Source organism: Oratosquilla oratoria, chromosome 31, assembly GCF_046742065.1.
Source record: "Oratosquilla oratoria isolate Oo_2021 chromosome 31, ASM4674206v1, whole genome shotgun sequence".
NCBI lineage: Eukaryota > Metazoa > Arthropoda > Malacostraca > Stomatopoda > Squillidae > Oratosquilla > Oratosquilla oratoria.
Genome location: NC_134807.1, coordinates 52,465,753 through 52,480,752, shown reverse-complemented (window position 1 = coordinate 52,480,752; position 15,000 = coordinate 52,465,753). Strand labels below are relative to the sequence as shown.

The 15,000-nt window shown below is 39.0% G+C and overlaps 2 protein-coding genes across 3 annotated transcripts in view; one reads left to right on the top strand and one right to left on the bottom strand.

Annotated features, from left to right (window-relative positions):
• LOC143041552 (uncharacterized) overlaps nt 1–15,000 on the top strand; it is a 933,705-nt gene that overhangs the window by 370,031 nt on the left and 548,674 nt on the right. The window lies entirely within an intron of this gene.
• On the bottom strand, nt 12,659–14,611 carry LOC143041732 (uncharacterized). The gene is made up of 2 exons (XM_076213746.1): nt 13,868–14,611; nt 12,659–13,760 (listed from the first exon to the last, which is right to left on the bottom strand). The coding sequence occupies exons 1-2, from the start codon at nt 13,931–13,933 to the stop codon at nt 13,383–13,385; spliced, it is 444 nt and encodes a 147-aa protein (XP_076069861.1). The 5' UTR covers nt 13,934–14,611; the 3' UTR covers nt 12,659–13,382.

Here is a 15,000-nt window from a genome sequence, read left to right as displayed (position 1 = left end):
AGGTTTCTGTCGTCCTACTTTGCAACCAGTCCGTGAATGTTCACTTCCTCTCTTCTAATATCTTCTTCACTTCATCATGCCAACACTCACTACCCTTTCTTCTGTTCCCTCCCATTCTCCTTGTTCTACATTAAACTTTTACACACCTTATCATTCCCTCTTTGAAACACCCCATTCCTCTTCCACTCCTACCTCTACTCTAACCTTTCACAATTCTCTCAGCTTTATTTTGTACTCTTGTGCCTAGGTAAATCGAGTTCAAGTCAGTGCACCTATTGATGTTATCCTCTTTCGTCGTCCAGACTTCTAGGAATAACCTTTTTAGAGTTGTCCTTGTACATGACTTTCGCTCCTATGTTTTGTTGGTGTTCGGTGACGTGGTTATTAAGTGCTGAAGCTGTATCTTTGCGTCAAAGTGCCCATTTTTTTTCTACCTTGGTAGCGAGTTTCTCCTGTGTTTCTCCTACGTAAACTGCATCACGATCCAAGTAGCCAAGGCAGTACACCACGCTCGCCTGCTGTGCTGGTGCTTCCGCCTTTGACCCTAGTTGCGTGGTTTGTATGCTACCTATAGCTTTTTGTCCTGGAGAACCCTGGCCTTTACGTCTGATGTACCTTTAATGTAGGGGGTTGTTACCTTGCGTCTTGTGTGTGGAGTTTATGTTTCGGTGTGCCGTGTTCTCGTTTATTGGGTCGGAAAATATCACGAGGGTGTCTTTTCTCTGTCTTCACCTCATTATCCCTGGAGTAGACCTTTTCAGCTCAGTATATACTCGCTACCTGGGTAGAAGAATTAAAAAAGAGCACTTAGACGGAAAGATACAGCTTCACTACTTTACAAACACGTCACCAACCATCAACAAAACATTGATTGGGGAGAAGCGAATGTCATGCACAATGACAAAAAAAAAAAAAAAAAAAAAAAAAGGAAATAGAAGCCTAGACAACGAAAGCGATAGCATCAACAGTTACAATAACTTGAAATCGAACTATCTAGACACAAGGAACACGCCACATTACAACTTATCATAGATTGTAATCAATTTATTTAATTTCTTGCGTGAGTTAATATGGAGCGTATGCTTGTGTGTATATTAAGTTCTGTTTGTGTGTGTAAACGTGATATGATTAATACTTTTTGGTCATATATATGTGTGTATATTAAGTTCTGTTTGTGTGTGTAAACGTGATATGATTAATACTTTTTGGTCATATATATGTGTATATCTAATCTTATATTATTTTATTTTATTATGTTAACCTAGCCATTGGCAAATAAGGAACTCGGCATGCACGGGCAGATGATCTCTTCCAAGCTAGGCGCTAATCTAATTTATTACCCGGAATTTAATTCACACAAGCAAAATAGTAAATGTTATTCTCTCATTTGTGATTGAGTTGGTGAGAACACTTGTGATTACTTGTCTATAGATGATAGCATATACCTGGTGCTCGCTGGCACGGGACAGGGTAAGAACCTGGGTAGCCTTAGCGGCGCAGACGAACTTTCCCAATTCCAACAGCCGGCAATATTAAAAACGTTTGATCACTGTACCCAATCTCTGAAGACTGTCGTAGGACTAGAACCGAAACGTCGTGCAATAAGCCTCCTTCATTGAGTCTGGTTTTTACACACACACACAATACCCCATACATGTTCTTGAAACAGCTTACAATCGTGCTAAAAGGACATTTCAAAACCTTAGGTCAACCCAAACTTTCAATATGAATAACTTGCTAATTCTACCGTACCAAGAGAACCTGAAAAACATTACAAATATATTATGCTATTTCAACATTAATGTAGTTTTTAATAATAAGAATAATTTAAGACAATTGCTCATAAATAATTCTGTGAATAGTGATAAAGGGAGTGTGTACAAAATACCTTGTAAATTCTGTGATCAGTTTTATGTTGGTCAGACTGCTAAGACACTCAAAACACGAATCAATCAACACAAGAAATACGTTAGAGAGGGAAACCAATCTAGCGGCATATTCAATCATATGAACAATTCTAACCATCCAGTTGACTGGGATAACGCTAAAGTCATCATATACAACAATAACATCACAGAGAGAAAATTTATTGAATGCAGTTTGATCAAATCTAGTAAGGGAATAAATGTTAATCTCTATCAAGGTTTGTACAAATTAGATGGTTATATTTGCTGTCGCAAATCTCTGGACAGTGGAAGGGAGAGGATGTGGGGTGGAACGGGTGAGGGTAGATAGCTACAGTGGGAGCCGAAGTCCAGAAAATTTGCATCACCGAGCGGGACCACGCACGCTTCCCTCTGAGCGGTGTGTACAAATTTCAATACTTGAAAAGGGGATACAGAATGATCCAACTCATTTAGCTAATCACAACCCTGGGCTAATTAAATAAACTAGAAGAAATCGTTTTAATAGAATAAATTCCACAATGATTACACTTAGAAAACATACAACAAAATACTCTAATAATTCACATTAAGTAAATAAATTCAGAGAGTCCCAACAGAATTCCACAGTTAATCCACTTAGAAAACATGAGACAAAAATCTAATGATTCACATTAAGTAAATATCATATTCAGATAGTCCAAACTGCATTCCACAGTTAATCCACTTAGAAAACATGAGACAAAAATCTAATGATTCACATTAAGTAAATATCATATTCAGAGAGTCCCAACAGAATTCCACAGTTAATCCACTTAGAAAACACGAGACAAAAATCTAATGATTCACATTAAGTAAATATCATATTCAGAGAGTCCAAACATAATTCCACAGTCAATCCACTTAGAAAACATGTGACAAAAATCTAATGATTCACATTAAGTAAATATCATATTCAGAGAGTCCAAACAGAATTCCACAGTTAATCCACTAAGAAAACATGTGACAAAATCTAATGATTCACATTAAGTGAATATCATATTCAGAGAGTCCAAACAGAATTCCACAGTTAATCCACTTAGAAAACATGTAACACAACACATACATAAGTCCCATAGCTTCCAATCTTCACGGATGTGTACGATAAAGCCGGGTACATGAGAACGCCTCATCATGGTGGGTATGATTGCTGGGACCAGATTCACAGGTCGCAGGAGGACGCCACTACAGTCAACTCACTCAAAGAGACCGATCAAATCCAATTCACACGCTATAAACCCATCACCTCCCACAGTTCAATAGTACAACTCTCACATGAGTCAAAAGTATAATGAAATGTTCCTACAACCATTACATGTGGTCAATGTAAGTTTTGTCGCGTAAGCACTACCCGCCTCTCTCTAGCTTCTTGTCGAACTAAACTCGTCGGTGATGGTCACGGCGGGTAAATCGCGCATTTGCCAAGTTTTATAGTTTCAAATCATTGCCTCCGAAGGGTACGGTGTGTAATGAGTCTGTAGGAGTCGATTCATCTCTAGCAATCCCTTTAAGACAATCACTAGAGACGAGAGAAGATTATAAATCCTAACTAACCTAAGTAGTTAACCTAATTACTTAACTTATATGAGAGGTGGCAAGTGCGCAGGGATTGAAATTTCAAACTGTTGAAACAGATTCATAAGGTGAAGCTTAGTTGAAATTTCAATTTGTACACAAGACACCAATTTATAATTACCTGGTGGAACAATAAATTCACAAGGGTGACATACTCCAGGTTCAACCCTTAAACATTCGTGACATATCAGTATTTCGTCATCAATGGGTATCGTGTACAAAGGGCGGATATTCCTATGAATAGACAATTCTTTAAACTTGTTAATGATTCACAACCAATGGCCAAATTGGAGATACAGATAATAAGAATGATGGCGAGTAAAATAACAAGTAGTTGTTAAAGATTCTAAGAATTCTGGTCATTTCACAGAATAGAGGAGATGACAACTTAAAGGAAGGAAAATACAACTATAAGCCTACTGTAACGGCTAGGTCCTTGAACGAAAGTATTTGCAAATTATTGTTTGGAAACAGACGTGGAATTTGGGAATGGATGGTGTGTCACAACCCCGAAAGATGTGACATTTGCCATGAAGTTTCAAATTTATTCAAACTGTAATATACCAGTTATGAGCAATTGTCCCATACTTGTTGGTTACCAAGACGGCATCAAATGTCACGTGTACTTCTTCCACTACCTCTCCGAATTCCTTCTCTACCATGTCTCATTCAGTCATATATTCTGTACCTTGCTTCTTCATTTTTATAATTCCTTCATTGTATCAGCACTGAAGATGTAATTATACGAAAGCGCTCTGCTTCGTTAGTTTACTTTTTCCTAGTGGCTACTTACGCATTTGTGAACACACGTTCCTAGTGTTTTTATTGCATATATATATATATATATATGCATGAGAAATCACATAAACTCGTGATTCTAAATATGCGGAAAAACCACCAAGGAAAAAGAAAAACTGATGACCAAGCGCTTTCGTCTATTCAGACATCCTCAGGGTACATCCTGAGGATGTCTGAATAGACGAAAGCGCTTGGTCATCAGTTTTTCTTTTTCCTTGGTGGTTTTTCCGCATATATATATATATATATGTATATATATATACATATATATATATATATATATATATATATATATATATATATACATACATATATATCGGGGTGGCCAAAGCGCGGCTCTTTGACCTTTAATATGCGGTTTGTGTAAATATGTTGACTGATCTCCTTTTTTCATCACAGTTAACATAAATATATATATATATATATATATATATATATATGTGTGTATATATATATAAGTATATATATATGTATATATATATACATATATATGTATATATACATATGTACATATATATATATATATATATACAAACATATATATATACATACATATATATCAGGGGTGGCCAAAGCGCGGCTCTTTAACCTTTAATATGCGGTTTGTGTAAACATGTTGAGGAAGGACAGGAGAGGACAGAACACAGGGGTGAACGGAGAATGGTTGTATATGGAAAATGTTGTGATGCATGAGGTGGATTGGACGGGGGAATGGGGGTGAGGTAGTGTGTGAACAAAACTTTTTGACGCAGCCCGAAGGGATTTTTCCCCGTCCTCTCCTTTATATGGGGGGACGGAGAGGGGGGGTCGCCGATTTAATGAAGCGGCCTTGCTGTGGATGTGCTGTGTCCTGCGACACTGCTTCTGACCCAGGGCAGTGGACAGGGTGCAGGGATGACCCGTCATCTAGGAGGTGCTAAGATGGGAGGGAGGGTGGAGGGGTGTGGAGTGTTTTCGGGGATGAAATGGGTGGGAATGTTTTTGTACCTTGTCCTTTTTGGCTACCCCCCTGGTAAGGGGGAAAAAAGCATTGGTATATGTATGTATCTATATATATATATATATATATATATATATATATATATATATATATATATATATATATATATCTCGTATAAAACACTGTTGGAGTAGACAAGACTGGGACCGGGGAATCGATATATATAGATTGCAAACTGCAATCCTCTTCATCTACTGAAGAGGATTGCAGTTTGCAATCGAAATATATAGATTCCACATATCCAGTGTTTTCTACTCCAGCAGTGATTTTAACAAGATTGATAAATGTGTGATTACATTTCTCACCTGTAATATATATATATATATATATATATATATATATATGTATATATATATATATATATATATGTATATGTATATATGTATATATATATGTATATATATTATATGTATATATACATATATATATATACACATATATACATATATATATATTATATATATATACTGTATATATACATATATATATATACACAAATATATACTGTATATATACATACATACATACATATATATATATATATATATATATATGTATATATATATATATATATATGTATATATATATATATATATATATATATATAAATTTTTTACCGGGTATAAATTGAAAAACCGCTGGATTAAAACGTAAGTTTGATGTTCATATTTGATAAAAAAATATTGAAAAATAAATTATCCAGTTATTAGCAGTATAATCGGAAACTTAGCAAAATATAAAAAACATCTATTATAAGAAACTTATTTTGAATTAAGATTAAATTATCCGGTATATGTGGCATCTGAAAACGTTTCTTTACACATATGTTTCGATTGCGTTATATTTGACAACGCTCTTTATGCATCCAGATGTTCTTAACACGTATTCTACATCTACAGTACGAGTATAACTGTAACTGTGCCTTATTCTTGATTTTCACTGCCAATTTTTATGTAATTTTGAATTTAACCCCTGCGTTAAGATGACGCCTACGTAGGCGTTGTGAGGCGCGAGTGGGTATGCGAGGATGCCTGTGTCGGCATCTTCAATATATATATATATATATATATATATATATATATATATATATATATATATATATATATATATATATATAGTTGTACATGAGTTACACCCCGGATCCTGTGAACTGCTTTGATCACGTTTTCCTGTGTCGGCATCTTCATTATATTTATATATATATATATATATATATATATATATATATGTATGTATGCTTATACACACACACACACACACACACACACACACACACACACACACACACACACACACACACATACACACACATATATATATATATATATATACATATATATATATATATATATATATATATATATATATATATATATATATAGTTGTACATGAGTTACCCCTGGATTCTGTGAACTGGTTTGATCACGTTTTCTGTGTTTATTATTACTCAGAGTAAAAGAGAACAAGTAAAACAGCAGTGACTTTATATTTTATAATGTGAGTAGTGTGATGCATAGTTCATATGACAGCCGATGCTGCGCGCGAGAATTTGAATTCTACTGAAGTGGTTAAATTAAAACTTATGAATGCAAGACGACGCTCCAACGACGTAATCGGCACTATCTGCAACAATACGTCGACAGTGCTTGGAAGCCGCTCGCCTTCTTTTCCAAGACTGAGCAAAGCTGAGAAGAACTACAGCGCATTCGACAGGGAGTTGCTTGCTATCTACAGAGCTGTCCAACGACTCAGATATTTCACAAACCCCTCACCACCACTTTCCACGCTAACAAAGCCAGCTCTACCCTTACTCAGCTACGCCACTTACAGTATATTTCTCAGTTCTCCACAGATATTCGCTACGTCCAAGGTACTGACAACGCACCTGCTCATGCCCTCTCCAGAAACATTCACGCAGTCTCTACGCAATCTCCTGTCATTGACCAAGCCGCCTGCCCTGCCTTCTCGAGTGGTCTGCCAGCCACCGCCTGCCCCGCCTCCTGGAGTGGACTGCCAGCCGCCCCAGCCTCTACCGGAAGTGGAGTCCCAACGCCGCCAGTCACAGCCTCCGCCTGCCACCCCTGTCGGAGTGGACTCCCAGCTCCGCCTTAGCCGTAGTGGACCGCCGCCAGCCCCAGTCGACGCCATTTCCAGTTGCCGCCGCAGAACCGACGTCCTAACCATCATGGAACAGTCTGTTCCTACTTCATCGGACGTGATTCCTTTGCAAGTACCACCCATCGATCCACCCCAACAACCTGCAATCCTATCTGCCGTCCATGCCTTTCGTGAACCACATTTCCTCAGCCACGACCCGACTGTGTGGTTCAACATTCTAGAATATAATTTCAAGTCCTCGCGCATCTCTACTAGCCTCGCCAAATTGAGCAACGCCTGCTCCCTTCTTCCTCCGGACGTCCTTTCTCGTGTATCTGACGCTATCTCTACAGCGTTAACATCCGACACTCCGTACAAAGACTTAAAGGACGCTATCTTTGCCAGATTCCAGTCATCCGTCGCTACACGCCTTCAATAGCTTCTCTCCAAGGAAGAAGTTGGCAACGAGAGACTGTCAGACCTACTACGCCGCATGAAGAATCTCTTGGCAGTCAAGTACGACACATATGACAAGACCCTTTTTATCCAGCTGTTCTACCAACGTCTGCTCGCTAGTATCCAGCGTAGCCTCTTCACTGTGAAGGACCAGCTTCCCGTGGAGAAACTCGCCACACTCGCCAACGAGCTCATCGCAACTGTTTCTTCGCCCTCCGTCTCCCACGTCAAGACAGACCCCCTCTACGAGCGCCTCGTCGACATGGCTCACACTGCAAGTTAGCGATCTCAAGGAACAAGTTCAAGCAGCAGACCGCCGTAATTTTTCCCGCAGGCAACGTTCCAGATCCAGACCAAGATCCAAGAGCACGGATCACGCCCCAGCGGTATGTTACTATCACGTCCAATTCGGTTCCAAGGCACCAACCCTGCGCCTTCACCCTTTCCCCCACTTTAAACTCCAACGGCAAACATTAGAGGTGCATAATGTTCGCCCCTCCTCCTCACAACTCCTCTACATACGAGACCCTCTGACGCGCCACCTATTCCTTATTGACTCCGGTGCTGCAGTAAGCATACTTCCTGCTACAGCCAGATCAGGGACGTTACCACCACTCACTTCCCTCTACACAGCCAGCAACATGAAGATCGACGTCTTCAGGAAATCTACCTTAACCCTCTCCCTCAACCTCCGTCGCGCCTTCGAGTGGATGTTGTACGTCGCCGACGTCTCTCAACTAATCCTCGGAGCCGGTTTCCTCAACCACTATAGTCTTCTCGAAGACATACAGCGCCGTCACCTCTACGATGTCTCAACGCGCCTCTCGTCCTACAGCCACACTCGACCTGGCGTTAGCACTAGCATCTCTGTCACCAGACAAGACACCCCTTTTGCATCCCTACTGCAACAGTTTCCCACCATCACTCAGCCACATCCATGCATCGTCACCTCTGGCCACCCAACCCACGCCAAGCCACGACGTCTCGCACCCGAACGACAACGCATCGTCAAGACCTAGTTCGAGTCCCTTATGCGCCAAGGGATAATTTCGCCCAGCAACAGCAACTGGTCTTCAGCGCTTCACGTCGTACCTAAGAAGAGCGGTGATTTGCGACCATGCGGTGACTACCGTGCACTGAACTCCCATACTGTCTTTGATCGGTATCCCATCCCAACATCCAAGAATTTGGCCCCCAACTCTTCGGCTGTACCATCTTTTCTACGGTGAATCTTATTCAAGCTTTCCATCAGATCCATGCCCACCCCGATGACATCCCGAAGACGGCCATTACCACCCCGTTTGGCCTCTACGATTACGTCCGGATGCCCTTCACCCTGAAGAATGCAGCACAGACATTCCAGCGCTTTATTGACGAAGACGTGGTTTACCCTTCTTTTTCGCCTACATAAACGACCTCCTCATCGCCAGCCCTGATGAAGTTACCCACCGCCGTCACCTCGAAGAAATCCTCACCCGCCTAAGAAACTGCGGAATCCAAATCAACGCCGCCAAGTCGAAATTTTGATTGCACTCCGTAGATTTTCTCAACATACTGTCTCCTCCACTGGTATTCCATCTCGGAGTACTAAGTGTGATGCCATCCGCCAGTTCCCGAATCTCTCCACCTAGAGATAGCTCAAGCAGTTCCTAGGTATGATTGATTCTTACATTCGCTTCACCCCTAAGCATTCCCGCATGTTACAACCTTTGTATTCTCTCATTAGGCCTTGCAAGCTTGTTCAGTCCATACAGCTTGCTTGGTGTCCTGAAGCCGACGAAGCTTTCGCTTCTGCGAAGACTGTGCTGGACACTGTCACTACCCTTAGTTTCCCAGCCCCGAAGGCCCTTGCACCCATCGCCACGGACACTCCCATCGACGGCACTCCCATTTCTAGTCCTCCCAAGCTCCCCACGGACACTCCCATTCCTGCTCCCAAGCAGCCCCGGACCTCCAAGACTGTCTCGTTTCACCAGTCACGCGAGCGGGAAGTAATGTGGCAACACGCCGCCACTGCTGCAATGTCCCCTTAGTGCACATAGCTTTGTAATATAATGAAATTGTTAATCTTGCTCAAATCATTGTATATGTAAATTATAATCAAAATTGTATATTACAAATATTATGTCACATACATGGATGACTATTATATTGTTAAGTGTATTTATGTGTAACTTTATTTGCATACTCTGTTCAACGCGTTAATATCTTCACTGTATATTTTATGTCATGGCGGACGGTCAAATCAATTATGAGAAAAGTAAAGTCCTAAAGACTATAAACTAACCGAGCCAGTGGGTCTGCCCCACATCTATCATAACTCTTACTTCCTTCCATTACACTCTTTCCTTCCACTAGACCCCCAAATCCCCCTCCCACCCTCTCCCCCATTTTATCCATCCTGCCCTCTAACTATCTAAATTATGAGTTCTAAGCATATCAAATCTTTCATTAATTGTCCACCTAAGGATGATTTAGTCTACCATGATAATGTTTTTTGTAATGGCAGACGGGATCAGTTACGAGTTCTGAAGAAATCTGAAAATTTCATTAATTTTTCACCTAAGAACGATTGGTGTGGTAAATCACATCAGGAAGAGAGAATCATTCTTAGGTGAAGGATAGATGATAGTTTAAAATTCTTACGGTCTAGTTATTGAATAGCCCGTCCACCATGACATAGAATATACACAGTGAATATATTAACGCATTGAACAGAGTATGCAAATAAAGTTACACATAAATACACTTAGCAATATAATAGTCATCCGTGTATGTGACATAATATTTGTAATATACAGCTTTGATTATAATTTACATATGCAATGATTTGAGCAAGATTAACAATTTTATTATATTACAAAGCTATGTGCACTAAGAGGACACCGCAGCAGTGGCGGCGTGTTGCAACAGCTGTTATTCTTTTGAATTATTGCATACCAAATATCATTCTATTTAGAAGAAAAAAATATGGCTATTTCTGGCTGTATTTAGTATGGCATGTGGCTATTTTCATCTCAGAAAACCTGGCAGCCCTAGGAGGGTGTTGGGAGAAAATGAAACCAGTGTCTTGCGTGAGAAGATGAATTGTCGGCCGTAGGGGAGCTACCGAGAAAGCGGAGACACTCCGGATACAAGTTTTGTTTAAAAGAGTCTTTGAAATTTTTCTGAAAGAAGGTGGCCTCCTCAAATTGTGATAAACGAAAATATGAAGATGAAAACAGAAATTTTAAGCCAAAGTGGGAGGACGCTTTTGCATTCACCGACAATGGAGGTAAGCCTGTGTGCCTTATTTGCCATGTGTCATTCAGTCGTTACAAACCCAGTAACTTGAAACGCTACTATGAAATAAATAAAAGTTTTCGTATGATTATCTATCTAAATCATAATTAGAAAAAAACAAGTGAATTGTATTAAAATCATCACTAAATAGCCGGCGGACACTGTTGACAACGTTCAGTAAGGAAGCTGGTACAACGACGGAAGCCAGTTTTGTTATATCATGGAATATTGCTCGTCTAAACGACCATTTTCTGATGGCGAATTTGTTAAGAAGAATATAGCTAACGTTGTTGCAGTGTTAGATCCAAATAACACAAAACTTCAAAAACTAAAAGCACAAACACCATTTTTACGCCACACTACAGAGTCGTATCTCTCAGATCAGTGCTGATGTTACAGGGATAATACAAAATGGTTTATAAAATTCTCAGGCATTCTTTTTAGCTCTTGTTGGATCAATAGACATACAAGACAACCCACAACTGGCGGTATTTATTCGTTATGTATCCTCTGATGTAACTGTGAAAGAAGAAATGTTTGACTTAGTGGCATAAAAAGAAACAACTTGTGGTGTTGACATTAACAAATGGTGATGTTCCATTGAATAAACTCGTCAGTATTGCAACAGATGGAGCCCCTGCAATGGTGGGAAGACATGTAAGATTACATATATGAAAGATGATCCCAGCTTTCCAGAGTTCCACCCTGTTTATTGCATTATTCATCGTAAACACCTGACAGCCAGATATTTCAAGTATGAAGATGTGATGAAATCTGTCCTTGATATTGTAAATTTCATACGCTCAAATGGGAAGACTCACCGACAGTTCAGAAATTTTATTGAAGAACTGAATTTTGAAGATAAACTCGGTGATGTCTTTTTCTATTGACTTGTGAGGTGGCTTTCAAGCAGCAATGTCTTGAGTAGGTCTGTGGACGTGTTAGAGCCTATTATTACTTTTCTCAAAGAAAAGAAAAGGCCCTATCCTCAACTGGAAAATCAAGAATGGGTGCAAGATCTGGTATAATACATCAACTACAAACTTATAACTTGACACTTTAGGGGAACAATAAGATTGTTTCTGATCTTACTCGGACAGTTTTCAGCTTTCTGAATAAAATAAGCGTTTTTCAAAGAGACCTAATGTCAAAAAACTTCAGTAATTTTCCCAATCTCAGGAGGAGACTAAATACCTTCGCTGATATTGAAATAAAAGACCACATACTGGAAGATAAACAAAGAGAAATTACAAGTACTGTTCGATAATTTCCTAGCCACGTTTGATGCCTAGAGGAAGCCGAAGCCCTGCTTCACCTTTCTTGTAAATCCATTCATGGTTGATGTCAATGATGGATGTCCAATTACCAAACCTCTGGTTACGGAATCATTTGCTGTGGAAATGGAACCAATGGAATTACACGAGGACCTATGTCTATAGATGATCCATAAACCTCAGTCTACAATTGAGTTTCGAAAACAAGTTTCAGAAATAAAATATCCTGAACTGAAGAAAAATAGTGTGCGACTCATCTCAATTTTCAGCACAACATACTGCTGTGAATCACTGTACTCTGTAATGAAGTTTGTGAAGTGGAAGTATCTTTCAATCCTTTCAAATAAACACCTAACGGAACTAATTCGTACATCGTTGACAACGTATCAACCAGATTTTCAACAAATCACAGCCAAGATGGAGACCCACAAGGTCTCTACAAGCAAAAAATATTGTCTTGAACAGCCTCATATTTGTAGTATTGTCTGATTGTCATAAAAATATTCAGATAAGGCTGTAATTTTGTAAGGTGGTATTTGATTAAAGTATATCTAATTTTATTGGTCTGTTTTGTTGTTGTTGTTTCTTTCTTTCTTTCTTTTTACACATTTTCCTCCATTTTTTTTTTACCAGGTATTTACTAAGACAAATATGCTATAAGATAAAGTTAATAATGGCTATATTGTTTTTATTAGCATTGAAAATATGCTAATAAAACATTTCAATTATTTTCTCTTGTGTTTTTTGCTAGGCAAATCACGTTTCAGACACCAACAGTAATCTGCTAACATGTTTGTCCCATCGTCCCTGCTACCTTTCTTCCATAGTGCGAGTGTCTCGGGGGAACATTTAACCTATTTCTTTGCTGTAGTCTCCACAATTATCATGAAAATAATCCAGATGCGATCCTATAAAATGCATTTTTACTGACATACGTGCTCCCAGAACCTTAAATAATTCTTGAACAATGAACACTTATTATGAACTTCTTTTATTTCCAAGGAAATTGTTCACAACTGATTTGAAGGCTTGCCATGCCCTCTCTGTTTCACTCATTGCTCTATCGACCTGTTCCTCCTTCATAAGGTTTCTAATCTGAGATCCATTGAAAATACTTGCATTCAATTTTGCATCACTGACTTGTGAAAATTTCTGCCTTGTGAAAGCAAATGCTGGATTTCCTTTATTGATGTTCTTGACATAATTCTTCATCAATCCAATTTTTATATGAAGAGGTGGCAGGTTGGAGTGTTTCTTTAGATGGTCATTCGTGTTTGTCACCTGCTCGGCTATCCCACAGAGAAAACATGGGTATTTAGTGTAACCTTCTTGCATTCCTAATATTAGGGACACAACCTGAAAAGTAATAATGTAAATACAATGAAATATGAGGTAAAAGAGATAACTAAGATATATAAGATCAAATTACATTGTGAAAACATAAAATTACATTGTCTTTTTACCTTTAAATCTCCACATATCTTCCAATTATGGTGACTGTACTTCAGAGCAATGAGTAGGGTTTTCATATTCTCAAAACTCAGTTAATTGAACTGGATGTGCAACAGGAATAGATGCAATCTTATTGCCAATGTTAAAAAAAAAACAGCTTTTCAACTTTGACTCGACGAATCAATGAAGAGTCTCATGCCACTGGACTATAAATTAAACCCAAGGCTTTAACTAGTCCTTCAATATCACCGCAATATGCTAGTAAAAAATTGTCATGAAGTGAAAAAAAATGCGAAACTCTTCATCTCTTTTGCGGTACCAGAAATATGTAGTTCCTGATGCAAGTAAATTGCTTTCGTCAAGGCGTGATCCAAGTAGTTGGGCAGACTCCTTTGATAACCCTAAATCCCTTGCTAATTCATCCATTTGTGCTTGACTTAAAGGTTTTGGATGATTCTAAGCGGGAATTGGAGGTTGATACGATGCAGAGGTGTCCATATCTTCAAGCTGGGTATCACTGTCTTCAGCGATATACTCGTATGTGTCCTTGGGTACACTTGGTACTGGAATTTCTGGGCCATTAGGCACTGGCTTTCTGCAGATGGGATATCAGGATACACAACATGGTGCTTGTTCTTCTTGTTTAACCTGTAAATTTCATATAGGTAAACTATTAAAGTACCGCCGGTTATTGTAAATGTAAGTTATTGTTATTATTTTCGAATATGAACATACCTTCTAGGTTATTCGTACAATCTGTCACATGATCCGCCCCTTCTTTGTACACTATGGGAACACCAAAAGATAGGGATTTCATCTTGCACTTACTCCAACGTCTTAAAATTTCAACACATGTTCTACAGTATGTATGAAGAGCAAAACTTTCATCTTGATCTCCAAATCGGATTCCAAAGTAGGCGTGGTAATTTTTTAATATTGATCAGGCATTCTTATTTTGTAGCAAAACCTGTTTGGATAATTTTTGCATCTCCTGTTCATTGTCAAATCCCTGCAATAGAATTAATGAATTTATAAAACACACACACTCACATGTACACACAATATACACAAAGGAGGAGCATGCCGAAATGAGACCTTTTGGCCAATAACTAGGTCGGATGTGAAAAAATGATAAATGATAAAT

What these genes read in the sequence shown, in the direction of transcription:
- LOC143041732 (XM_076213746.1), bottom strand. Translation starts at nt 13,933, where the DNA reads ATGAAAACCCTACTCATTGCTCTGAAGTACAGTCACCATAATTGGAAG. An exon ending in AGATATGTGGAGATTTAAAG is followed by an intron (nt 13,761 to 13,867) that starts GTAAAAAGACAA and finishes ATTACTTTTCAG; the next exon opens with GTTGTGTCCCTAATATTAGG.